This window comes from Equus asinus, chromosome 8 (assembly GCF_041296235.1).
Source record: "Equus asinus isolate D_3611 breed Donkey chromosome 8, EquAss-T2T_v2, whole genome shotgun sequence".
Classification (NCBI taxonomy): domain Eukaryota; kingdom Metazoa; phylum Chordata; class Mammalia; order Perissodactyla; family Equidae; genus Equus; species Equus asinus.
Window position 1 is genome coordinate 29,178,666 of NC_091797.1, and position 27,297 is coordinate 29,205,962.

Sequence of the window (27,297 nt, forward strand, 5' to 3'; positions counted from 1 at the left end):
TGGATGGATGCGAGCAGTCATGGCAGGGATTCATGAAGACAGTTAATGTCCTGGAGAAATGTCTGCATGCAGTTCATTAGTATGTGAAAAAGCAGGCTCTGGAGACAACACACCTGGGCTTTCCGCCTCCAAGCCCCACCAAAGGCCAAACATCAGCCCCGTCTGGGATCTGACCTCCACTCAAACAAAGGCTGTGTATTTTGACAGAAGGGTGACTACTAGACAGAGCAGCACTAGGCTGGACTTGCCTCTGAAGGAGGTTTATCATCTCCCAGAAATGGTTTCCAGACTTTCCACTCCACCCACCCCCTCCAGCCTCATTTCCATATTCAGTACAGCCTCTCTCTCTTCTCAATCACTTGGTCATTTCTCCAGCCATCAGTCATGAAAAACCAGAGGCTGAAACCTCCTCTCTTGGGGGAGAAAGGAGACAGAGCTATTGTCCCAGTCTGGTTTCGCCTCCAGGGAACGGCCTGGCACTCGCGGTTCTCCCAGCAGCCCCTCCCTCTTCTCCCCTCCACCTCCCAGTCTCTTCTCAGTCTCAAGGAGCCAGCGGCAGGGGAGTGAGGGGGAGGGGGGGCGGTGCTGTGGGAACAGAGCCTGCAGATCAGGAGGCACTGAACTGGGAGAAGGGGGTGTGTGGGGGTCTCAACCTGGATACACATGGAAATGCAAATTAAGACCTTAAGAGTAGATTTCTCAAATCAAGGGGGGCACAGGGGGAGTGAGGGAAGAGCCAGCCTGAGCTGACAGTCACCACACCCATTGCTGTATTGATTTGTGGGGCCTGTTGGCTCCCAGCTCCCGGGAGAGGCACACTGCTGAAGCTCATTAACAAATAAACAGTTCAGTCTTCGAGAGGCCCACACAGCTCCACCCCTGCCCAGTGCAGGACGACCTCTCGGCCCTCCTCCAGAATCTCTGTGGGCTGAAGCGGTAACTCAGAGCTTCCCCAGGCCCCAGCTGGTTCAGTGTTATATTTACGCTGCCTCTGCTTTCCAGAATGTTGTTGATTTCCACTGTACCCTGCCTCTCTCTCCTCCTCCTATTAAATTTTTTTTTTCTGAGTAGTAAACTTATACAGATTTATTGAGAAAATTTTGAAAATAAAGCACAAAGAAAAATGTAAAAGCCACCCACAAATCCATCACCTTAGGGGGAAAAAACCCCAGGATTACTGTTCTGGTGTATTTTTCTAAGTGAATTAATATTTTTTTAAAAGCAAGATTGGGATCACTTCTAGCATTTTGTGTATTTTTCTAAGCTTTTAAAAAATTTAGCAAAATTGGGATTGTGGTGCACATATTGTTTTTTAGCCTGCTTTTTCACATGCATGTATTACATGCAGACACTTCCCCAGCACATTAACTGTCTTCATGAATCCCTGCCATGACTGCTCGCATCCATCCAGGGGCACCCCAGAATCTAACCACCACTGGATGTTTTGGCTTCCTCCATTACAGGCAGTTTTTTGCAGTTCTTCAAAGATGTTACTGGCCACAGTGATGGAGCTGCCCCAGGCATGATCAGCTGGGGTCACCTGGCATGAGGGTCACTGGAAACACAGAATAGGACCCTGTCTGAGCCAGACTGCCTTTCAAGGCCGGAGTTGAACTAACCACACATGTACCTCGCAGGTGGGCCAGGAGGGAGAGGGTGAGCACACCTGTCTTCTGGGCCAAGACCACAGCCCCAGACCCAGGGAGTCTGAGGTGAGAGGGGCCGGCCCAGGGAGAGCAGGAAGGACCACTGGGAGAGGGAACAGAAAGCGAGGAGGAGGGGGAGGGCTCTGTTACTCACCTCTGTGGCCTAAAAGTGTTTTTTTTGAGGAAGATTAGCCCTGAGCTAACTACTGCCAATCTTCCTGTTTTTGCTGAGGAAGACTGGCCCTGAGCTAACATCCATGCCCATCTTCCTCTATTTCATATGTGGGACGCCCACCACAGCATGGCTTTTTGCCAAGCGGTGGCATGTCTGCACCCAGGATCCAAACCAGCGAACCCTGGGCCACCGAGAAGCAGAACGTGTGAACTTAACTGCTGCGCCACCAGGCCAGCCCCTAGAAATCTTAATAATGACGGAAAAGAGAAGCCAGCTCCCTGAAGCATGCATATGTTCACTCATCCAGGGGCTGAGGGCTTCCTGTGTGCCCTCGACTATTCAGGGCATTTGTGGCATAAAGGAATAAGAACCCATCCAAATAAGAACTGGGTTCAAATCGCGCTTCTGCTGTTCAGCCTTTACAAAGTCAGAACCTCATAAATAGGAATGAACCCGCCTGCTCTGCAGGCTTAAATAACAAATTTCACAGTGCTGAGCACTGACCTGCTGGCAGGTGCTCAATGACTCTTGTGTTCATCTGTCCACCACTGCCTGGCCCAGCCGATTGTGCCTCCCCTGGGACTCTGTCACAGAACTTCCCAAACTGACACCATCCCCCAGCTCACAGCTGGCCCTTTAAAAAACTCTCAGACCAGACTACTGGTGGTGAACACAATGCAGTCTATACAGAAACTGAACTATAATAATGTACACCTGAAATTTACACAATGTTACAAGCCAATATGACTTCAATAAAAATAAATAAATAAAAACCTCAACACCCTCAGCAACAGGAGGGCTCAGTCTTGACCCACACCCCCTGCTCTCCTAACGACCCCCCACCCCCACCCCAGCTTGGACCTCCTCACCTGGGGGCGACAGAACGTGATGGTGATGAGCAACTAGTTCCACAGAGGATGAGGAAGCAGCACAGACAGTACCAGTTCCTAGTTTTGGAAGCCGGAGGCCCTCTCCACGTGCCAATTTCATGAGAGGGGCTCTCCAGGATGGGGGCAACAGCACGAAGGTTTGGGGGGACTCTCTTCCCAGTTTCATGGAAGCAACATCCCACATGGCCCTTGTTCTCCCAAGCAGACTCTTGGTGTCCCCATTCTCTCTGTACCAGGCAGAGCAGCCTTCCATCCATCTGCTGCCCAGCATCCCCAAACGTCTGCCTTTTTGAGGTCTTATCTGAGGTCACATTCACCCCCAAATCAGCAGTGTAGGGCAGCTAGGCCCAAGTCAGGCTGGAGTCAAAGGGCTTGGTCCCAAGACCACCCAAAGCAGGCTTCACCTCATGGGTCTGAGGACAAAACCAATCTGTGCTTCCTGTGGAGAAAGGCTGCTGCCTGGCCGCCGTTGCAGAGAAAATGCCACCTCACCACCTTATATTCTTACACACAGTCATGGTCAAGATCACTGTTATCTGTCACTACAGGTAATAATGTGTCCCCTTCAGAGCTTATGCCCTATGAAGTAAGCAGTCAAATGAGATCCCAGGGCACAGGGGATGACAGGGAGGCAGAACAACCTGCCCAGCGTCGTACAAGGGACCTGGAGGAGAACCCACGTCTGACGCCCAGACCAGTTCTTTTTTTTTTTTTTGAGGAAGATTAGCCCTGAGCTAACTACTGCCAATCCTCCTCTTTTTGCTGAGCAAGACTGGCCCTGAGCTAACATCCATGCCCATCTTCCTCTATTTTATATGTGGGACGCCTGCCACAGCAGGGCTTTTGCCAAGCGGTGCCATGTCCGCACCCAGGATCCAAACCGGCAAACCCTGGGCCGCCAAAGCAGAACGTGTGAACTTAACCGCTGCGCCACCAGGCTGGCCCCTGGACCAGTTCTCTTTGGGAGTAAGCAGAACCTAAAGTTTTCTCCTGGGCTCTTCCCCATCCGGTTTATGTAACTGTGGCTCAGCAGGCTGCCCTCTGCCCTGGAACTTCACTGAGAGTGGAAGGCAGGAACACCTGCCACCACTAACCTGCAGTGGTGGCAGCTACAGGTACAGAAGGGCTTCGATGGGGCCCTAAGCCAGTGCCAAGAGCTTACTGGGGTCTGATTCCTTACCAGCTCCTTTTCCAGCCTTTTGTGGAATGGCCCCCATCACACAGCGGGTAGATGGAACGTCTGCCTGACCCAGACTGGCACCTGGGAGGGACACACTAGCCTTGCCCAGCTGGCCCAAATGCCAAGCTCAGACCTTGGGGCGGGGTGGGGGGGGAAACGGGGACATGCACTGAGCATGAGGCCCAGATACAGCACCTTGCTGGGAAAGGGAGGGGTAGGGACTAGAGTGGGAGGCGAAAGCACCACTCTGGGGCCAGGAGACCCGGCTTCCAGCGGCAGCTCAGCCATGTGCTTAAGGAGAAACCTCGGGCAAATTACTTATCTGAGATCCTGAATCTGGGATCCACAGGCCCCAGGAGTCACAGATGGGCTTCAGGGATGCCTGGGAACCCCTGAACGATAACTGACGTTTGGTGTTGTCAGGAGGTTGTGCCTCTGACGGAGACCCATGAGCCCCCTGCCCTGCCTCTGGGCTGCATTTTCCACACAGGGACCCTGGTGGGGCTGACTAAATGAACACACCGACATTCTGAGATGCTCACACTGAGATACCAGGAAGTAGACGCTACATAAGAATACCTGTGTGCCAGTCTAAATCTTAGTGCAGTTAGTGAAATTAACAGACATGAAAACAGTTCTCAAGTTTCCTTCTACCGTAAAGGGCCTGGAGAAAGCCAAGCAGGACTGGAGGCAAATAGAGCTGGACTCCTGAACAATTCCAGCTGCTGCCACCCTGCAAACTCCACATGGTCACGCAGAGAAACAAGTGGGAGAACAGGAGAGTGCATGCGCATGGAAAGGGGCCCAAAGTGAGCCTGACTCTGCTCTCGAGTAAAGGGGCCCAGCAGAGGTGGGGAAGCACCTGGTGCTGTGTCAACCCTAGGACACCTGGGGAGTTACGTTCTCAAGTGACCACAGAGCTGAGTTAGTCCAGGAGGCCGGACCCACACTGACTGAGCGCATTCCTTTCAAAGCCTTCACTCCACTGACCCTCCAGTGCCCCAAGGTGAGGAAAATCTCCCTCTCAGGCCCTGCTTCACACTGGGGCACCGCAAATCCCCATGGAGCTGTCAGCTCCTCAGCGCTATGCGGAGAGATGGGTGGGCCAGGGCTGGTGGGGAGGAAGTCGAGGCAGGGAGGCATCCTGACAGCACTCAGGCCAGCAGTGGCCCCCTGAAGCCTGAGGAGGAAGAAGACAAAGGGAGGGATGTCAGAGGAGGGCTGAGGAGGCAGTGTGGGAAGCCAGGGCAGGAACCCAAGGGCACAGCCCCCCTGCGCACATGAAGCCGGCTTCCAGGGCTGAAGAGTGAGCAGCTGATCTGGGGGATGGGAGCAGGAAGGGAAGCTCAGGGATCTGGAGACCTGGCTGGAAAGCTTCACAGGTGCCAATCAAGAAGGACCTCCTCCCTGAACTTATGCTTTCGGCTCTCTCAGGGCTCGCTCCTCTTCACCTGTCATCTCTCTCCCACCGTGGACACAAGCTGGCACAGTCTCAGAAACAGACAGGCAAACAGTGGGAGCCTTCTGCACGTGGCAGAAGCCTGTGGAGAAATAAATGGATGGGAGGAGCAAGAGGCCTCCCCAGTGCAGGCCGTGAGAGGCGAAGGCCTTGCCGACTCAGTCTCAATGTCTAGCCCATCCTGAGCCCACTGCCAGGTTCATCTCCATTTTCCACTTGACCATCCACCCAGCATGACCACCCGTCACATGCCTGCTCTCAACTGCGCCCTGCCATCTAAGATGCACCTCACTCCACAGGCTCTCTGCCTGGTGAAGGGCACAACCAGAGGACCCCCTCCCCACACACCCAGGGCTGCCCCACAGCGTGGCTTTCAAGGCCCCTTGCAGTCAGGCCCAGTCCACTCTCCTGCCTGGTCAGGGCCCTGGCCTGCACTCCACTCAAGCCAGCCTCGCTCAGCACAGCCAGCTCGGGCCTCTCACCTGCCTTCCCTCTCCCTGTGGTCCTTCCAAGTCCCACAGCTTCTACTACTCCCAGGACAGCGAGTGTCACCCAGAGGTTCCAAGTCGGACAGTTCTGGGCCAGTGTCCTGGCTCTGCCACTTACTGGCAGCGCCTCCACCCTCTGGGCTTCAGCAGCTCCATCTGTGCCTCGACCGACAACACCCCTCAGGCTGAGCGCCAGCACGGCGCCTGGCACCCGGTAAACACAGGGAGGCGGCTCTCCTCCCCCTGCGCTCCTGCAGCACTTACAAGCCTCACCGCGGCACTTAACACTTGGCCGGGCTGTTGTTTTTATTGCGTTATGGCCCTTGTTTTCCCAGCTGGACCATCAGTTCCTGAAGACACCTACATCATTGGCTTTTCTGATTTCAGGACCATTCACTGTAGGAAATGCAGACAATCAATTACACTCCAAAAAAGCAAAGGAAGCCACCTGTAACCTCTTAGATAACCAGTGAAAACATTTTGGCTTACTCCCCTGCACCTCTTGTGCATACATATTTCTTTTCTGCAAATTAAGATCATGCTGCATATAGATTTTTGTGTCTCAATTTCTTCACTCAACACTCCGAGGTGAATCTTTCCCTACATCAGACATTCTTCAAAAACATTTTTAGACATCCACATAACACTCCAGCATGAGGAGCACCGTCATTTACTCAATCAACACTTCCGTGAAGGGAAGTTAGGCCGAGGCCCCAGATACGGAGACCTGCACCAGCATGCTTGGAGCCACAAACCTGCCAACTACCAATTACCTTCCTTCCATGCTGATTAAATGCATTTCCTCTCTTCTTCTAAGAAAGCCCATTTCCTGTGGACAAGATTTGTGGTGAAAAATGGAACTGGCTATCATGCGTGAGCCAGTGTGGTGGGTGGGCTGGCCAGCGGACGTGTGAGCCAGGTGCCCTGCCCTTGTCCCCCAGGGTCTGGTGTCAGCCTCATCAGCCTAGGGAGTGCCTGGCAGCCCCCAGTGCCCAGTCCCTGACCCTTGCAAATCAAAGGCCCTTTCTGCCTGCAGGCCAGAGAGTGTGAATAAAGTCGAAGTGCAATGCTTCCTTGTCTAGCTCAGGCATCACATCACAGGAGGAGCAGCCAGCAGTAAGAAAGTGGTGAACAGAGGCAAGACAGGGCCCAGGAGGCCAAGACAGAGGACTTCAATTCTAAAAGGCTTAAGTGTGTTCTGTGTGGCCCCAAAAGGTAAACATGGAACAAAAGGACAGAAACCACAAGGAGACAGATTTTGGCTCAATATAAAGGCTGCTCTAAATCAGTCAAGCAATGCAAAGAATCAACGGGCTACCACTTTGTAAGGGGGTGACCCCCGTCCCTGGGAAACATCATGGCCGAGATTATCTGGAAGGGATGCAGGCATAGATGATTAGACCACAGGATGTTCAAGTCCCTTCCAGCCTGAGAGGGAGCTGTGACCCCACAAATGCCCTTACTCCTCCCACAAGAAACTTGTAGGACCCTATCACAGGGAAATCCCACAGCAGCACCTCGTCTGTGAAACACCCTGTTTCCAGACGTTCCTATTACATCTGGAGCCTGGCTTCCTGGGAGCTACTTGTGCATCTTGTAGAAGAGTCTCCAGGGCATTTCAGAACCAAGGGAAACATTTGCAGCCTATTGAAAACCAAACCACACGGGAATATACCACAGCTAATGTGATGTAAGTCATACCATACACAACGAGGGAAGGTTTCTAAACAAAAGTGCTCCCCTTCTTGTGTTTTCTTCCTCTTTTTTCTGGTTGCTCAAACTTAATTAGCCCCACAGCCCATCTGGCAGCTGACAGGCAATTACCCATGATGCTTTGCAGGGCTACTCAGGCCACTCCAGGTATCTGAAGTAACATGCTCAACTGAGGTGTGATCAGCATTCCTTCTTGTACAGACTCTGCCTACCAGCTGCCCCTCCAGAATCAAGAGAGCAGTGACAAGGAACAGCTTGTACCCAGGGCAACAGGAGGGCCCTGGAAGAACTGAGCTGCTGGCTTCCCTCAATGAGTGCCCTTCCTGAATAGGAACAGACACATTCCAACAGAGGCCCTGCATCTTGCGTGGACGTTTGGCCAGGGTCAGACTTCCTCAGACGCCCAGCTACTTTCTGGTCTGGAGCACAGGGAGGGGTGGAAAAGCAGTTTCAAAGGAGTCTTGATATCCAAGGGATGGGAACTTTACCCTTTCCAAAGTCAGCCAAAGGAGGATGAGGAGTCAAGAGTTCAGCTTCTAAGATACTGGAACAGAGGGAGGGGACACTCTGTGAAGTCCACGGCCACCCTCCCTGCCTGTCTGACAGCTGGTGGTGAAGAGGTGTGCTCAGAGAGGGAAGGCCCCTCATCACTCAGCACCAGGGACCAATCGTCCCCGCTCACTGGCTGAACCCCACCTCTGTCCTGGGTGTGTCAGCCTTCCCCGAGGAATGTGGCAAGTCAGGGGTTAGGTTACAAGAACCGTAAATAATACCCAGTTTAACTTTAAAAAAAATTGCTAATTTAAAACTTACGATTTTTAAAAGCTGAAAAATAACTGGTCCTAAGCTGGCTCAGGAAGGGTGGTTTGCTGCAGACTTCACTGTCTACCCTGGAGATGGAGATGGCCCAAGGGAGGTGAGCTGTCCTAGTCAGGCTCCCTCCTGGAAGCCCCAGGCCAGCTCCCTGGGCAGGCTGGTATCCGCCAGGCACCAAATGCAACCCCATCAACGGAAACCCACAGAAACCCACACTGGAGAGGAGAAGGCAGGGGTGGGAGCTCTGGGCTGACTTTGACCACAGCCCCTCAACCAAGGCAGCGGAGTGAGGTGGGCACAGTTAGATCTGCTTCAGAGAGGGAAGGCAACTCAATGTCAACTCAGGACTGAGTTCCTAGGAATGGGTGAGAGCAGGGAACAGGTCTGCCAGGAAGCCAAGAGGAGCAGGGGAGGGTTTGCTAGATTCGCCTCAAACCAAGCTCCTCAGATAACACACGCAAGAATGTGACTCAAAGAATGGAAGTGGTTACATTCCCACTCCTCATATCCACACACAGGAAAGAGGCTGTGTGTCATAGTGGTTAGAGCACGACCCTTGGACCCAGAGTGCCTGAGTGCACGTTCCTACTCTGCCAATTACTGGTACGGTCAATGTGAGCAAGCCTTAACTGCTCTGTATCTGGAAAATGGAGATGATGGTATGAGTACCCACTCGGGGCTGCTGGGAAGATGCAATGAGCTAATAATGCAAACCACTCAGGACGGCGCCTAGCCCACGGTAAGCACTAATAAGAAGTGTCAGCTCTCATCATCATTACCATATTAAATGTCTGCCCGGGGGATGCTGGTGCTGCCTCTGAAGTGAGCTGAAGTCCTTGGCTCAGCTATGCCCAGGCTGGGCTGCCCTGCCCCACCCACAATGTCTCGGGCAGGGCTCCCAGGAGAGGGATGGTCATGGGCACCCTGCCCTGAGCTACTTTCTGGACTGACAGAGGGAGCAGAGGATCCTAAGCCCAGGGCCCTAGCCAGGCCCCTACTCCACAGGGAGCCTGCGGAAAGAAATCTAGATTTTTTCTCTCTTTTTTGACCCCTTGTGTTTTGTAAGAAGCAAGTACAAAATTATACCTCAGAAAAACAACCAACCCTTCAAACCACCAACTCAGCCTCTCCTCTGGGCCACCTCTGAGGTCATAAGTACATGAGTACATGAGTGCATGAATGCATGAAGCTGCACAGCCACGGTCCCCACTTCCAGGTGCTTGGCCTTGGCTGGGCAGAGAAGAGGCCTTCTGCCAGAGACAAGGCTCTTCTGCCAGAGACAAGTTTTGGGGAATAACGGAAATTTCTGATTTCCTGCTGAGATGGGATAGGGAGTCACCACAGGGACCTGGCTATCTTGGCCACTCCTGGTGTCTGACCCAGAACAAGATGGCCTTGACATGTCACCGCACAACACCTGGTCTAAAGTCTGAGAGGGAGACCACGGAGGGAGCAAAGGTCCGCAGTCAGGGACCCACCTCGGGCTGCAGACTTGCAGAAAGCTCTCCCTACAGAACTGTTTCTGGAGCAGGGTTAGAGGGGACAGAGTTTAAAAAGAAGGCACAGGACACTCGCTGCTTTCCCAATGTCTGAGTCTAGTCAGGCAGCTCCTCCCGGGGCTAAGGGTCTACGTACTGTTTCACACGCCAGCAGGGGCCGCGGGGAGACCAGGGAAGCACGCTTCCACGGAGCAGCACCCGCCCTGAGGAGGCCACGGCACTTACCAGGAAGCGGACATCGTCAAAGCCATTCAGAAGCAACTTGCTCTCATACTGCTGCAGCCCCACCGCCTCCAGCCACTCCCCGACGCTCTGCTCCAGCGTCCGCGAACCTGACGAGAGAGGAATCGGCAGACGCTTGAAAAGGGAAAAACCATTAAGGCGGTAGCAGCGGCACTCAGAGGAAGACAGATGGCACTGCCACATCATAGTCATTACCATAAAGCAGCCAAACTATGTACAAGAGAGCAGAGAGCAGAGGACCCGTAGCTCCTCTTCCGTGTACAGGCCAAGGGCAGGGCGGCCCGGCACTGCACACGCTCCCCAGCCTGGGCAGCTGCCGCCCTCTCACACCCCCTTGGTCTGAGCTGCTCCGGGGCCGCGGTGGCACATGCACGATCTCTGCCCACAGGCCGGGGGAAGCCAACCCCCAGTGGTCTCCGGGTCAGCTCCTTGTCAGCGTTCACACTGAGGTATTTCAGGAAGTCTGCTCCCATGGGCCCTAGAAGGGGCTGGGGGAGCTCCTCTCATCCATGCAACTCCTGGAGCTCCTGGGGGGCTGTGGGCGAGGGACAAGTTCTGCGACCTTGCACCACAAACTGGTCAGGAGAGAGCACACATCTTCATGCAGCCGAGGGACACAGGCACACAGCGAGGGCTCCAGGAGGGCAGTAGTGGCAGCTGTTCACGGGGACCCAGCACATGCAACACAAGCAGCATTAGAACACAGCAGAGGGAGAAGAGACTTTACTTGTTTGCCCCCAGCAGTCCCGGAATAAGCAAACCATGGCCGCCGGCCCTTTGTGCTCAGAGGCTCAAGGCAGCGAGGGGCTAGAGTGGGGCGCATGGGCCAGGGCTCGGGGACCAGGCTCAGGTGTGGCTCTGTTGGGACGGCAGCATCGCATTCCCACAGGCTACGCGGCCAGTGGGGCCCGGAGCCCAGTCCACAGCTAGACTCTGGCCGCTGGCGAGCGGGGCGTCTCCCAGGCCAGGGCGCTGTCTGAAGGGCCGCCTTCCCAGGCCAGGCTCTTCTGCAGGGTCTGGGCATTCATTCTCCTCTTCTGATAGTGGCTGCTCCTGCGACTCGCCTGCCTGCTCAGGTGGAAAGCAGGCCGGCAGATCCAGTTCTTGGCTGAAGAAGACAAAACCCAGCCAGATAAAAGAGAGAAAAAGGAAGCAGTCCTCTGTCAGCTGAGCTGTGGCGGCTTAAGTCTATTCACGTTCTGCGCTGTCCTCTCTGTGGCTGAGTGATAAAGACAGCAACTGTGTTCCCAGGTCTCCGGAACTTGGCGTTCTCCTCTAAGGATAAGCAGGCAAGCGAGGACCTTTCTTTGTTGTGCTCCTTGGGTGGGACAGGGGAGTGTGGTGGCGCAGGGAGGAAAAAGTTCAGTCCTTCCTGGTGGACCTCAGATATTCTGAGCTGATTGCCTTAACGCCCACCTACTTCTCTGGTTCTCATGGGCAGGAAGGGATAAAAGAAGGAAAAAAGAAAAAGGGAGAAAAAAGAGGTGCAAGGAAGGAAAAGGAAGAACCAACTACAAAAACATCACCTCCAGAGAACTCTTGACACGGTGAAAGTCATTCATTGATCCTGGCACTTCACATCCCTCAGGGCAGGCCGAGGCCAACCGGCTTGGTTCTCTAGGAGACCCTGGTGACCTGCTGTCCCGGGCTCCCCCTCTCCTCTGTCCTCTGCCGAGAAGACGGTGGTCAGGGGCCAGATGGCCTCCCAACGCACACCGCAGCAGCACTCCAAGATGCCGAGTCTGGGGGATACCTGAGCGCCCCTGCCCTTGAGTGGGGTTGTCTGCTCCAGGAACCTAAGCAGCAGGCTTTTGTCTGCCCATGAAGTCAAGTGTCCCCGGCTGCTGATTCATTCCTGCTTGTAATCCCCCAGCCGGGCAGCTGTGGTCCTGCCTGCTGCCGGTGGATGTGTGCGCTTACAGAACCGCAGCAGAATGCTTTGTCTGAAGGCTCCTGGGCTCCACGCTGACTGCTGCCGGCTCCACAGTCCTTGCTCACTCTCATAATGTCTGGCCCTCCCCCTCCTCCCCTCCACACCCTCCTCCCTTCTACGCTCAGGAAAATACATCAGGAATCGGACATTGGAGCAGAAGCGGCTGCTGCTGCTGCCACCAAGGGAGAAGGAGACAGCGGCACTAGAATCAGAGCAAAATGACAGATTTTCCAATATCTGATATTGGCCGACACGCATGCATATGAAAGGTGGAGACAGCAAAACTTTACCTCCAGCTCAAAGGGCTGGAAACAGCTTATCAGGGAGAACCGAGAAGGAACGTTCCTATAGTTTTGGCTGACAGTTTCTAGGACAGCCAGAGAGGGGACTGAGGAATGACACTGCCCGGAAAGCATAGACCACAGGTTAAGTGACTGCCCATTCACCACTTAAGGAATGATTGTGTCTCTCAGAGAACAAGTCACAGGGTATCACAAAAACAGGCGACAAAATAAGGACATTAACACCCGCTATTCCTCAGGCGAGTGTACCAAACTTGGGAAGAGACCTCTCTTGGGGCCAGGCAAAGCCCAGGAGAGAAGCGCCAGGCCCAGAGCAGGCCACTCACAATCTGGAGGAGGGCACGGGAGGGGAGGCACCAAGGACAAGGGGAAACCAGGACCAAACCCCCAGTACAGCTTCAGAGAAAAAAAAGGTAATGTATACAGAGACAAAACCCCAGGGACAAGATGTCACCCTCTAAACCTGCTGGGAGGCACCTGCATCCCAAAAGGCTGTAGACAGTCCTGGCGAAGAAGGGGTTCTGTGCACAGGGAGATCGGGCTCCAGGAGGGGCCTGTACTCACCGGCGACTTGACAGCTAAAACGGCTAATTTAGCAAAAGAAAGTCAAGCGTTTTCTTTCGCTCACAGAACAGGCATTTGTTGAAAGAAGCCAGAATGGCCTGGGCTAGTGGGAAGGCTTACCCTCCCTGGACTCCCGACTGTGGGATAAGTTGGAAAATCTGTCTGCAGGGGATTCAGGCAACTAGCTCCAGTGCCAGCAGCTCCGAGACTCAGGGCCCAAAACAGGAGTGAGACTCAAGTGCCACACAGGGTCTTGCCCTTCAGGATACGATCCTCTGCAAAACCAGTCATGCCGGGCAACCCCATGCTTAGCTAAGGACTACCTGGTGGAGGGGCCTGGTCCCCCGACCAGGCTGGCAACCCTAGAGCCCAGATCTCTTTTCCTAAGTCCAAAAGTCGAAGGACAATCTGAACCCTGATACTGACCATTCAAAATAAATGAGAATTCTCCTTTGGTCTGGGCTGAAGCCTGATGCTCCCCGAGGTCCGGGGCAAAGTGCCCCTGTCAGATGGAAGATAGAGTTCATGGCCAGGCCTGAGCCCACCCTCTCCGTGCTTCACGGCCTGGCAGCGGTACAGACATGGCAGGCTGGGGCTCTGCAGCAAAGGTGGATGCACCCTCTGTTCAGGTGGCCACCCTCGTGTACCTGCCACTGACTTTCCTAAGCTGGGGTATGCAGGATGGTTCAACTCAAAAAGTACTTAAACAAGACTATGTGTTGGGATGCAGAAACCTAGGGGGATATCAGACCACTCTTGCCACTCACATTGGTTCCTGGGGGCCAAAAACAGGCGGGTGGGACTAGCAGGGCAAAGAAAGAGCTCAACGTCACCACCTCCAAGGAGAAGGGCTCTTCCAGAAGAATGCTCTCCACAGGTGCTGCCACATCTCCTGATTTATCAAAGCCAAGAGGGAATGACCTGCTTCTGACCCCAAATTCTCTAGCACGAGCAAGTGACTTAGGCCCCTTCAACAGAGGGAGGCACAGGGAGACAGAGAGCAGCCTCCACCGGACTGACTGCTAGCGATCCCATTCCTGGATGTGCCCAAAGCACAGCTTGAAATGGCAAGGGTGTTTGTCTCAGTCTGGAACATCTATTCCCAACAAACACTTGACTCTTGGTAAAGCCTGCAAACTACTACAGCGTGAGATCGCTTGCCTGTGTGTACACAATTGCCTGGAAACAGATCTACAAACTCAGCCAGAAGAGCCACTTCTGCAGACCCCACCATAATTCAAGAGTGACAAACATGGACCAAATCCAGCTGGGCCTTCTATGCTAGAACTCAGGGAAACAAGGCGGCTGGAGGGAGGGTGGCTCCAGGAACCTAGTCTGAAAATGGTGGAGGGAGACTAGCCACGGGAGCACATGCCCCTTGTCTCTAGGTTTCTCAGTACGAGTCAGTAATAATTTCATAGACAAAAACAAGCATAGCTAGGGGCTGGCCCCGTGGCTGAGTGGTTAAGTTCGCGCACTCCGCTGCAGGCGGCCCAGTGTTTCGTTGGTTCGAATCCTGGGCGCGGACATGGCACTGCTCACCAAACCACGCTGAGGCAGCGTCCCACATGCCACAACTAGACGGACCCACAACGAAGAATATACAACTATGTACTTGGGGGGCTTTGGGGAGAAAAAGGAAAAAATAAAAATCTTTAAAAAAAAAAACAAAAAAAAAAAACAAGCATAGCTACTATTTACTGAGTACCTCTTTAGCCCAAGTATTTGTATATATTACTCATTCCCCGCAATATGAGGTAAGTACTATTATCCAATATTGGAGATAGGGAACTGGGAGGCTCAGAGAGATTAAGTGATTTGCCCAAGACACACATGTGTTTAGAATCAGGATTTGAGCCCAGGGCTGAGACCCAAGAGCCCATGCTCTCTCCACAAGCCCCTTAGCAGCTTTCTCCCCAGAGTGCACACTTGCCCCCACCTATCAGACATCCTGCCAGGGCCAGAGGCCCATGTTGGAGCTAGAGGTGTCACTCAGGACTAATAGGTCATCCTGCATGGAGGCTCCTGAGCACGGAATTGGAATCCTACCCCTTCAGTGCAGAGGCATTTCCTCTCCAAGGGGGACAGGCCAGGTTCCAGCTTTCAGCCTGGGTGCCCTGTGGGCAGGACAACATGCAGATGCCTGGGGGAAGGGGTGTGAGGGTTGTTCTGAGAGGCACCTTGAAGAACTGTCACCTCACCTGAGAAAGCAACACAATCACAATTCTGTTATCAAGGAAAAGAGCTCAGATATGGCCTCTCTAGTTCCCTGTTTCAAACAAAGGAAATAGAGGCAGCCCTCACCCCTAGGGTGTTGAAAGGAAAAGAATGCCCAAAGTAGCAGAGATCTGAAGTAAGAACAGGAGTGACTAAGTAAATGGAAAACTGGAGACAGCCACAGGGAGCAAAGAGCCAAGCTGACTCCTCCAGGCGCTGCAGGTTAACAGCCTGGGGTCACTGCTCCAACCCCACCCACTGCCAGGGTCCTGGATTAGGCAAATGAGAGCCATGTTCTCATGAGGAGTCGGTGCCAGGGCCACCTGGGAAGCTGGGGTGACCAGCTCTGAGGAATGCTCCAATTTAAGCCAATCTGAGAAAGCTGACACTTACGAAAATAATTACAAGTAAACGACAATTGTTCACTCAAAAAAAACCAGGCAGCCTAAAGTTCAATTCCTACACTTTCCCCTCCAATATGTAAAAGGAGTCATAGCCCACAAATAACGGCCAGATGGGCTGCCTCAAGAGATCGGATTCTGAATTGCAAGAGCATGACACGGTCTGAGGCTGACCTCTCACCCCTAAATGTCTGTCTCCTCTGTCAGACTCAGGAGACACCTGAGCCGGAAGGAGCCAAAGGTCTGTGTTCTGAGGGGAAAACGGCCGCATGGTACGATACCTGAGATCTTCTGTTGTTCCTGAGAAAAGTCGATCCCTTCTCCAATAGAGCTCATGATTTTCTCAATCTGAAAGGGAAGAAAAAGGAACAAAAAGGAGAGGCTGTCAGGCTCGGGTTAAAAATTGCCAGCTCACCATCAGTGCACTGGGGCGGGCCTCCAGGTCCAAGGTCCAGCACCAACCTGCAAGGTACCAGAACTCTTTGCTGCTCAGATCAAGGAAGGCCCGTTTCTGGCCACAGCCCAATGGGGTCTAAAGATGCGTTCTGACGAGAGTGAGCGGGGAACAATCTGGGCTCAGCTGCTGGAAATGCCAAAGAGCCTCCCTTCCAAGGAATGTATATACCACCCCCCACCCCCAGTTTCCCCAGACCCTGCAGAGATCAGGCAGAGGGTACAGGACAGACCAGATCTGGCAAGTTTCACTGCTCAGGCTAGAATTTAAACTCCATGAGAGGAGAGACTTTGCCAGTTTTGTTCCATGCTGTACCCCGAGTGCCTAGAGCAGTGCCTGCCAAATTGTAAGCATTCAATAGATAACTGACATTGCATAAGCACCAACTCTGAGGTGTGAGGACAATTTCGAGAGCTGAGACAAGCAGAGCACCTGAACATAGGAACCTCTTAGAAGCCAAGGTGAGGCAGGCACATAACCCTGAACGGAGGATCTGTTGCTCCTTGGAGCCCAGCAGTCCTGGACGGAGCTTTGCACTCAAGGGATAAGAAGGGGCGCAGACACACATTCTTCCTCTGGACCACAGCAGAGAGAGCTGGTCTCCAAGCGTCCAAATGTTTCCAGCATGGCCCCCTGTACGGACCACCTGTCCCAGCCATCTGGCTTTGATCACCCTGAGCCAGATCCAAGCCCCCACTCCAGAACACCTGGCCAGGGACAGGACTGGGCGGTGAGGAGGAGGCCGCCTTCCCTTCCTCCCCTCCTCTTCCTTTTAGGGTTGCAGTGATAATGAGCTCATTCATTGCTCTTTTTTCCAAAGAAATGAAAAGAGGACCTTTTGTACCAGGGCTTGGATGCTTTTTCCTCTAAGTGCAAGTAAGGAGCCTGGGTCTGACAATCAGAAAAACAACTCTCCAGCCAGCCTCCAGCTGGCAGACAAAGACAGCACATTTGACACCCGTCAGAAGAGCACAGAGCAAGCACCACCTCTCCCCTTGCTGCCAGAGAGCAGGGAGGCATTTTCCTCCACCCACAGAAATGACGCCGGCTCAGGCAGTCACTTGATTGCCTGTGAATGCGTGCTGCGAACTCTATCTCTGAGCTTAGCAGAGGCAAAGGGAAGTACAACACATCTGACCCATGGGGCAGCAGAGGGTGTCTCTCTACTTATCAGGCCCCAGCAGCCCAGAGGCCAGCACAGAATCCAGAATCGGGCAGCCCCACAGCAGCTCTGCACTGCCCTTTGAAGAAAATGCTTCCCTCCTTCTCTTCCCCACACATCGCTTTCCTTGGCCCTGCCCATTTCAAGTGCTGCCTCCTTCAGCAGGCAGCAGGGTGCAATGAGGGAAGACCCAGAATGGATAGGCAAGCACTTCCACCCTAGCAAAGCCTCAGTGTTAAATCTATGAACACGGGGATAGCTACTGCCTCCCACAAAGGGTTGTGTGGATTAAAGTACCATGTACATAAAGCGTCTAGCAGAACACTTTGATTCACAGTAGATGCTCAAGAAAAGTTAGTTTACTTTCCACATCCCCTCTTGTGTCCTCAGAGCTCCAGCCTGGTAAAACTTGTTTTTAATTTAAAAAAATATTTTTACTTACATTTACTTTTTGACGAGTGATTCATCCAAATGATTCAGAACTCAAAAGATACAAAGGTTATTCAGAGAAAAGTCTCCTTCTTAGCCCTATCTCCCAGCTGCCTAGTTCTTCTCTCCGGAGGCAACCAGGATAACCAGTTTCTCAAGTATCCTTCTAGTTCGATTCTATTCACACATAAGCAGACAGACGAACGTATTCCACCTCCCATTCTGACAGAGGCAGTCCACATATGCTGTTCTGCATTTGCTTTTTGCATTTAATAATACATCTTAGAGTTCTTCCCACAGTTCATACGGAACATTATTATTTTTTTTTAATGGATGAGGTATAGTCATCCAGTGTATGGCAATATGATAATTTATTTAACCAGTCTCCTGATGGGCACATGTGGAGTTTCCACTGTTTTCTCACTCTACACAGTGCTATGATGAATACTGTTCTACATACATCTTTGTATGTATTTGCAAGTATATCTGTAGGAAAATTCTTAGTTCTTTCTTGAGCATTCCTCCAGGGACAGAATCTTGAGTTAGCAGCCAGGACCTCACAGGTCAAGTAATCCCAGCTCCCACCCCATGTCTGATTTTGCTGACGGGCTTCCAGTGATGGGACACTTGCTAACTCCCCCCTAGTCAGTTCACCCTGTTTGCAGAAAGCACTCATCTATAACATTTGTCCTTTTACAGATTTAACCCTTTCTCCTAATGTCAATCCAGTGGTCTGGTTACTCCCCTAGAGCACCCTCTTCCATAGGAAGGGCTTAGGGACATCTGGAGACAGCACTTCTCTTCCAGGCCAAGCTGCTTCCCCACCCCCAGGCTGCACTGCCCAACCTGGCACTAAATGACACACCAGTGCCAGGTCTCGAAGCCTGGGTTACCCTATCAGATTATAGAAGCCTGGAACTGGGCAAATAGCAGGCATTTAACAGATAGCTGCTGATGCGCCTTCTTTCTCCTTTTCTACATTTATAGGAGAAAGTAGGGTGCTTGAGGTGAGGAAACTTTTTCCTACATGAGGGGATGGGACCTTTTCCCTGGAATAGCTCCACCAGCCTTTGGATCACTCCTGCAGGTCAACCATCGTGTATGTGGGAGAATTACCACTGTAAGCGCCATGAGGGCTAGAATCAAGCATGTTTTATTTGCCATTTTACCCCCCAGGCCTGGCTCATGGTAAATAGGCAACCTATTGAATGAATGGGAAGGAGGGAGGGAAGGCAGCTTCCATTTACTTAGAGCCAGCAACGAAAACATTGTTTTCCGAAGGCCTTGCAGAGAGTCAAGGGTGGAAAGAGTTGAAATGGAGGGTGACTCTAAGATAGCTTCTGAAATAAGGTCAAGTCATCTACATCATGTATTTCATTATCATCATAAGCACCTAACACCCAAAGACCCGGCCAGCTTGTCCAATCAACATCTCCTGGCTGCCCAATTCACGAGATTTTGCCCAAAGGGCCTTTGGAAATGAGAGTGAACACCCTACTGCTTCTTTGCTCTGTTCCTTCCTGTTTGAGCCTGGAATTACCCTCACGCCAACTACAAAAGGCCAGGAAAAGCCCAGGTTTCCACGCCTACCCTCTGGATGGGCATGTGAGGTACTTCAGACTGCAGGGCAGCTGGGAAACGCTAATGGACACTCAGAACTATTTCATCCAGACCAGAAAGTGTGCTTTGTTTTCTGTGAACTGCAGTGGTTAAGTCAAGCTGAGAAGATTCTAGTTTACTGACAGCTTGCAACTCAGGACCCCTTCCTGCCTTGTTGAAAGCTCAGGACTAGGAGGGAAGTGGCAGTGAAGAGGTCCCGCTGGGGTAGAGACGGGCAGGTCCCCATCCTGGCAGCACAAGCACAGAGCTGTCTGGGGCTGTGGTCTTGCCCAGCCCCACAGCCTGGGCTATGGAGACAGGGAAGAGCTGGGCTCATCTCTCTTCCCGCCACACCCCCAGGACCCAGAACCGGCAGAGAGGGAAGATGGTCATTTTAGTCTAGTAGTCTAGACAAAGAGGAGTGGCCACAGAAGACAGATACCATTCTGATCTATACACCACTCAGGCTTAAGTTAAAAGACAATCTGATTAGGCTGCTTTCCCAGAAACACTCTGCATCTCAGGGGAATGTCAGGGGAAGAGGCAGGTGGAATAGAATGAGAAGGCACAGTTCAATGTTCTCTTCTGTTTCTATTGTTTGGGATCAGTGACATTTTTGGAGAGAGATAAGAAATGGCTGTGCTTCCTACTGCACTTCACACACACTCTACAGAGAACTTACATTTGTGTTTGGTAAGGTAAGGGCTAAAAGTTATCACCATAATGGACTCAAGTATTCAAAAAATGCTTGGAAAGATTCTATTTTCATAAAGTATTCAAGATTATTCTATTCAGACTTTTTCCCCTAATACCAGAGCCGTATAAAATGTATTCCCTGTATGGCTGAGAAAAAAATACAAACACTAGAGATACTGCTGCTCAGGCCACCTGACATTTGACATCTGCTCGTTTAGAATACAGGATCCTGGTTCCCACAGGCAGGCAATGGGAGGTAGTGTTCGGTACATAGAAAGGCCTCATTTCCCATCACCATAACCTAGCTGCCAGGAACCACTCAGATTACACTAGTCTCCTCAATGGATGCTGGGAATGAGGGGAGGGAGAAGACAGCTGCTGGGGCAAGAAATACTCCCCCAGGTTTTGATGGGACTTCTGTATGCCAGGAAGTGTTCTGAGCCCAGGAAGTCCACAGGAGAACCACCAGCCTTGGTGAAACTTGGCTCTAAGGCTTGTGTGAAACCTCCCTTCCAGGAGGCGGTACAGAATCAATGGCTACGTTCAGGGGCTTCCATATGCAGAAATATCAGGAGAACAGAAATCAATCTGGCCCTAAGTTGGGATTTCATGGAGAGGCGAAAGGGAAAGGGATCCCCTTCCTCCCACCTTCTTCTGGTGCAAATGGGACCATGAAGGAGATGTTTTTGCAATTCACCAGCAACTGAATTTGGCTCCTGATGTCAGACATTCCCTCTCAATACTTTTTCTGCTGCCTGGGGAGTTGTCAGCTCCCTAGGACTCTCCTACCAGTTGGAAAACACACACTGGTCTCCTTGGACCTGTACCACTAGGGCTGGAGACACCTCATCTCTCTTTCTCTGCCCCCAAGGCTTTAATATCTTACAGGCCCAGAAACACACTCTGATTTTCACTGTTACTTCCCTAATAACCATTTGATGATGTGTCCAGAGCTGGTATAGAACCATTAAGGGTAAGGATCCCATTTCATACTGCGTCTTTTAGATCCACACAGTGCCTTGTACCGAGCTGGCACACTGGAGGTGCTCAGTGACAAACAAGAACAGCTGTGTTTGTTAAATGCCCATGCCAGGAGAGTCACCTAATAATAGTAAGAGGGAAAAAGTGGCCAACACCTCTGGACTCCAGTCTGGATTCTCTAATTCCCCTTCCTTCCTCATTTTTATCTTTCTCCAACCTCCCGGGGTTGCAGACACAGCAACCTCACACCCCAGAACTACTACCTGGCCCTTTCTCTCAACAATCCTGCAGAGCCTCAATTCACTGCCAAGCAAATGTACTGTCCCATTTTTCATGAGAAAACTGAAGCTCTACTCCACGGGCAGACTCCTAACTCCCTGCTGATGGCACAGCTCTGTCTCTCGGTAAGCGCCATTGGTGGTGGAGCCTGCTCGAGCTTCCTGCTATGGGGAGGGGCTGATGGGGGGAACCGAGAGCAGACCCTCTCCTCTGGCCAGGTGGCTTTGCTTGGACAGTGCTCTCTATTCCCAGGAGCGTAGGACTGAGGGACTGAGCCTTAATCTTGTCAGCCTCATCGGATGCCCATGACATCAGGTGACTGCTGACGTCAAAGTCAGCTCCTCCGGCTGGCTGTGTAAGGAACCCTAAAGACTGCTGACAGCTGCACACCCGGGGCCCAGAAACCACATAAGAATTCATCACCATCTCTGTCTTCTGCCTCTTAGCAGCAGACAAGCTCTCAGCCTAGAGTGGGCTTTGATTCCACATTTGAAAAAGGGTCAGTGACCAGGGTCTTGGTTATTTTTTTCACCCTCTCCTCCCAGACTGAATTGCACAAGGCCTCAGGAAAGACAAAGATGGATTGAAGTAAATTATTTGTCCTGATTTTCTAACCTTGTCAACTGCTTTTGGGAGAGGGAGGAGGGCAGATGGGGGAGGGGAGAAGACGGCAGGGAATGAATAAATATCTGCCAACGCGCTCAGGGCTGCCCTTGCCGAGGCAGGCTGACGTGGCAGCTCCACTAACAATGAGTAACTTCTTTTCCACAGAGCACGCTATTAGTCTCAGCTTAATTTTTCTCATCATGGGGGCGGGTGGGGGGGAGTCAGACTGTTACCATATTTATTGTTATATCTCTCTACTTGAATCTCCTTGATATTGTCACCTTGCTTCTCAATCTCCTTTTTCTAGTAGGCTGAGACAACAGAGCTGTTTTGTTTAAAAAATGCTGTCCTTCTGTCACCAACAAAGCCTCAAATTAAAGCCTGCGGTGGGCTTGCCCCAGACTAGACTGGTGGAAAGAGGAAAGCCGGTGGCACTCCTACTTCCTGACCCCACCCCAAGTCTCGAACTCTCCTTTCTCTCCTCATTTTTACCTTTCCCATACCTCTTGGGTTGCTGGCACTGGGCCTTGCTCCCCAAAGCTTCTCACACCCCACAACTACCAGCTGGACCGTTCCAGACCCAGAGATGTTCATGCCCCAGACCTACAACTGGACAGAAAGGGAGTTCTACAAGTAAACGGTGCTTGCCAAGTGACCTTCTCATGCTAGAACAGCATACGATAAAAGCAATCTTTAACTCAAAGCCCCAGGAAACTGCTGAAAGAAGAAAAAGAGTTAGGAGACCTAGATTCCAATTAATTTTATTATTGCTTGCCATATAACTCTGGGTTATGTGCCAAGTACTGGCTTTAATAAGTGGGACAAGAATCTAAAAGATTAATGAGGATTATGTATTTGGGTTCTAGTCCACTTGACACAATCTACTTTCTATCCAGGAGTAGGCTTATTTTGGGGGAGGGACGGAAGAATGAGGAGGCAGCACACCAACTTCAGAAAGGCTCCAGTTACCTAAAACCCTGGGTAACCTGCCTCTGGTCTTTCTCTGGTTTTTCTTTCACCACCACCGCCCTCCAAGTAATCTTGCCTCGGTCCTGTTCTCCCACCCTCTGAATCTCATTACAGCACACTGCACTGCCAGTCTGGATGTGGATTACAGCAGCCCAAAGAAAACACCCCAAGTTCCCACTGAGAATGGCTTTCCCCAGCAGTGTGGCTGCGGGTGGGGTCTTACACCCGTTGGCTCCTCAGATTCTGCAGGAGAACATCTGCCTTGTAATAGGAAGGGGTCAGATGCCGAATTCTGAGCACCAGATTATAAATACTTAAGAGGTAGAAAAATAATAATCATCAGTGTAGATATACTTAATACAAATACACTATCAGTATTCATTAGCTGCCCTGAGATTTCCTGCAGCTTGTCACTCCTAATTATCTCTGAAGTTGAGAATTAGGAAGAAGTTGGATAAATGAAGTTGACAGAGTCTGCAAACTTCATTTTAAAGCACTAGCTAAAATCTTTCAAATAAACTTTACATAAAAGAGCACATACTGCATTGATTCCATTTACATAAAGTTCTAGAATAGGCAAAATTAATACACGGTGGTGGAAAATGTCAAAAGAGTCGTTGCTGGGGGTGAGGAGGGGTAAGGAGTGACTGGAAGGGACATGAGGGAACTTTCTGGGGTGACGGTAATATTTTGTACCTTGACTGGAATTTGGGTCACACAAATGTATACATATTTGTCAAAACTCAGACTTAAGGTTTACGCATTTCACTGTGTATAAATTTACTCCCCCCAAAACTATAAGCAGACATTCAACTCTAACTAATGATATACATATTAAAATGTTTAGGGATGAAATGTTCTGATGTCTGCATTATTTTGAACCGCATCAAAAAATAACATGGATTTTTAAGTGGACTGAGGGATGGACAGATAAGAGATAAAGCGAGTACCACAAGATGCTAATTGCAGAATCTAAGCTCTAGGTGGTGGATATACAGATATTTCACTATGCAAGTCTCTTTCAAGTTTCCTGTATATTCAAAAGTTTTCAGAATAAAATCTTTTTCAGGATCAAATCTTTTAGAGAATAATAAATTGTAAGATCAACACTGGTCTGAGTTTCATCATTTGTAATGAACTCTGCTCAACATGCTAATAAGCAGAGACATACCCAGCAGGCAAAGGAAACAAAGCGAAAGGAATGTGGGAAAGCTGACTTTACCATTGTTCCGCGTCACCAAGCTTTTAGGGGTAAGGGCTCTCAGCATAGCTCTTGTTATGGTGTGGCTTTCTCTATTCTGGGACCTAGGCTAACCCCAGTTTTCCCAGTCTGAAAACTCAAATTATCAGTGTTCCCAGGGATGAGCAGACCCTGGGAAACTGGTTCACATTAATCAGACTCAAAAGAAACTGATCCCTACATCAGTGAGTTACTTTAGCATGATAGGCAGCACATTAGAATACGTGGCTGGAACATGTTTGTATCCTCTGTAGCCTGAAATCAATAGAATGAGATCAAATCCACCCTCAAATACTTAAGGAGTAAGGGAATAAGGTGTGTGGACTGTGCTGAGAGCTTATTAGATTATCCTTTTCTTACTTCAGGAGGTCATCTTTCCTGAAAATCAAATCAGGTGCTCACAGCAAGGTACCCTTCCTTCTAGGAAAGTACTTTTGACCAACAATGTTAACACTGAAGCCTTCAAGGGTTGTTAGGTTTGGGGGCTAGGTTCTTTCAGTGGGGCACTAGCTGACTGCCCTGCCAGCAATTCAGTTCATCCTCACAAAGAGCCTAGGGGGGAGCTGTGACTGTCCCCATTTTAAAGAAGTGGAAACCAGGGCCAGCCCCATGGCCGAGTGGTTAAATTCGGCCTGCTCCACTTTGGTGGCCTGGGTTTGGTTCCCACATGTGGACCTACACCATTCATTGGCAGCCATGCTGGGGCGGCAACCCTCATACAAAATAGAGGAAGATCAGCACAGATGTTAGCTCAGGGTGAATCTTCCTCAAGCAAAAAAGTTAAAAAATAAAGAGGAAACATCAGAAAAGTTAAATAATGTCATGGGCACAGTACTAGAAATAGGTGACCAGTGCCTGATTGATTATCTTTCTGATTCACAGTGTCAGCTTAGTTAGGGTTTACCTTCTACTCTATTAAAGCTCACAGTACAATTTCAAATATATGGGATTGAGAACATTGAAAGGCAGTGTATAATAGTGGTGGAAAGAATGAGGACTTGAATAAGAAACTTGAGTTCAAAATCCACTTAATTAGTTGTGGAACCTTGGACAAGTCATTTAACTTCTTTTTCAGTTTCCTCTTCCATAATGTGTGAAAAAATTCCTTACTCATGGGATCATCGTTATAGGCAAATTACTTGACCTCTCTTCTTTAAGCCTCAACTTCTTCAAAGGCAAAATGGAAACATTGACACAGGGCTGCTGTAAGGATCTGAGACAATGTACAGGAAGTCTTAGCGCAGTGTTTGGTTTCCAGAGCTCTAATGAGGAGTTAATTTACCATGACAAGAGTTTGAGCAAGCTCCGCACCACCTAAAAGACATGGGGTCTTTGTATAATTCATTCATCCCCTGAATGACATCATCCTAGAAGTAAAGACAAGGTTCTTGCTGCTGTAAGCAAAGATGCTGAGATTCGCTCCTTCTCCAAAGGCAATGTCTGTCTGCCCTGTTCCTGGGAGATTTCAATCCCTGCCATGTCCTGGGGCCATAGCAGGAATACTAAGGGAGTCTTCTTAAATTAAGCCCTTGGAAAAGCAGGGTTGAGCCTAAAAGCCATTTGGTTTTTACTCTGTAACCTACTTGTCCAGATGTAAGTCTTCCTTTTACTGGGAAACATCTGCAGTCCTTGGAAAACCACAGATACCAGGCAAATAGTCCACGCAGTCCTACTCCATGGCTCATTTCAGTTTATAGAGATTAGAAAGGGTTTGCACTCATGATTCACATTCATCTGGTTCCAAAATAAACAGAATTCCACCTAAAAAACAAGTTAATCAAAACCCAGGTTCTTTTGTTTAAAAAAAAAAAAAAAAAAAAAAGAAAGGACAAACCGGAGGGAAAGGGCTTCCTTATGGCAGAAAATGTTTAGAACATGCTGGGTGAACAATAGCTCACTTCCTGGACACTCAGCTGGAGGCTGCTTCTCCATTCAGGACAAAACATCTTGTGTGAGGAGGTGCCGCCTTTCTACAAGGCAGTTCCTCAGCAAGAACATGGAGGACCCAGAACAATAACAAAGAGAGGAGAGGGAGCCTGGTCTCATCAAGCCTGCTCCTTCTCGGGCAGGAGTAGAAGGGAGGGCTAGGGGCCAGGGTGCTGACCCCCTCCACCACACCCCAGAGAAAGCTGGCTCGTGTGGGGCAGGGTCCGCAGGGAGTAAAACAGGCGAGGACCGTAGAATCAGCTTGGTCATCTGTAACAGGGATAACAAGACCTACCTAGCAAGTCTGTTAATGACCCCTACTTAACTGACCCACCAATTAGCCAAGCGCAATTAGCCAACCCTCGGTAAACTATACCAGCTCACGCCCAAGTTCACAGCTCACAGGATTCTCTCAAGCACCCCCGTGGGTCTTCTGCTTCCACCCACTGAGCGTTCTGCTTACTAAGAATCAGTGGGGATGATTTCTAGAACTGTTTAAGATGGTTATATTTGTTGATGAAAACAGAAAATTTAATTAAACATTACATAAATGATGAAACAAGTGCAAAAAGAGCTATTTCGGTGACAACCAAGTAGATGCGCTGAAGAGACTGAATAACAGGATCATTTTTTAAAATATGCTCTTGAATTAAGTGTTGTCAGAGAAATAAATTGTAAAAAATTCTAAAAGGATTCTGTCCTCAGGCTGCTTCACAAGTGGGTAAATTCCTGCTTTACTTTGAAGAAACTCAAACTGGAAGTTTAAATCACTAATGTATTATCGATGTGGTTCATGTAACAAAGAGGACAGAGAAGGCCAAACTAGCAGAGCCACACAGAAGGAGAAGGCCCCAGCTCCACATCAAAAGACCGAGATGCACACCTATCCATTTGGGGTTCAAGTGCTTGCTTCTTTTAAAAATAAACATTTTCTTTTTAAAAATGACTTCCTCCTTTAACAGAATTTTGTAACCAAACAACCCCAGTCCCAACTGGCCACATAAAAAGCCCCTGGGGGAGCTGGCAGCAGTGTCTGATCAACGCTAGCCCCCGTTATCAATATATTATCAATACGACAAGCTGCCACGTAGTAATTCTCAAACTACTTTCATTATCAAGTAAGTCTAAACTCCCAGAGACACAGAACCCCTCTCCAGCTGCTTTTTCCGGAAAAGCCTCTCCACTGAGAGCTGGTAAACAACCCCAGGTGACTCCCAGCATACTTTCAGCCCTTCCTTCTTTGTCATCATGGTTCCTCCTTCAACAAGGCCTTATGCTTTCATTGATCACTGCCGTGATCCAGGGCCAACCAGCCAGGGCCGTGTGATCTCCTGGTTACAGATCAAAGGCTTTAGCAAGTCATGGGCTCTTACATTCTGTCAACTCAGAGGCTACCTCGTGCAAATCAAACTTCCAGCTTCCATTCACTG

At 50.4% G+C, this 27,297-nt stretch overlaps 1 protein-coding gene across 7 annotated transcripts in view; it reads right to left on the minus strand.

The window, feature by feature from the left end:
• ANKS1A (ankyrin repeat and sterile alpha motif domain containing 1A) overlaps positions 1–27,297 on the minus strand; it is a 173,212-nt gene that overhangs the window by 20,661 nt on the left and 125,254 nt on the right. For all 7 annotated transcript variants that reach the window (XM_070515062.1, XM_070515063.1, XM_070515065.1 and 4 more), the window contains 2 exons: positions 15,808–15,874; positions 10,092–10,198 (listed from right to left, as the gene is read on the minus strand). In XM_070515062.1, the coding sequence (XP_070371163.1) occupies positions 10,092–10,198; positions 15,808–15,874 (174 nt within the window). The remainder of the gene's footprint in view (positions 1–10,091; positions 10,199–15,807; positions 15,875–27,297) is intronic.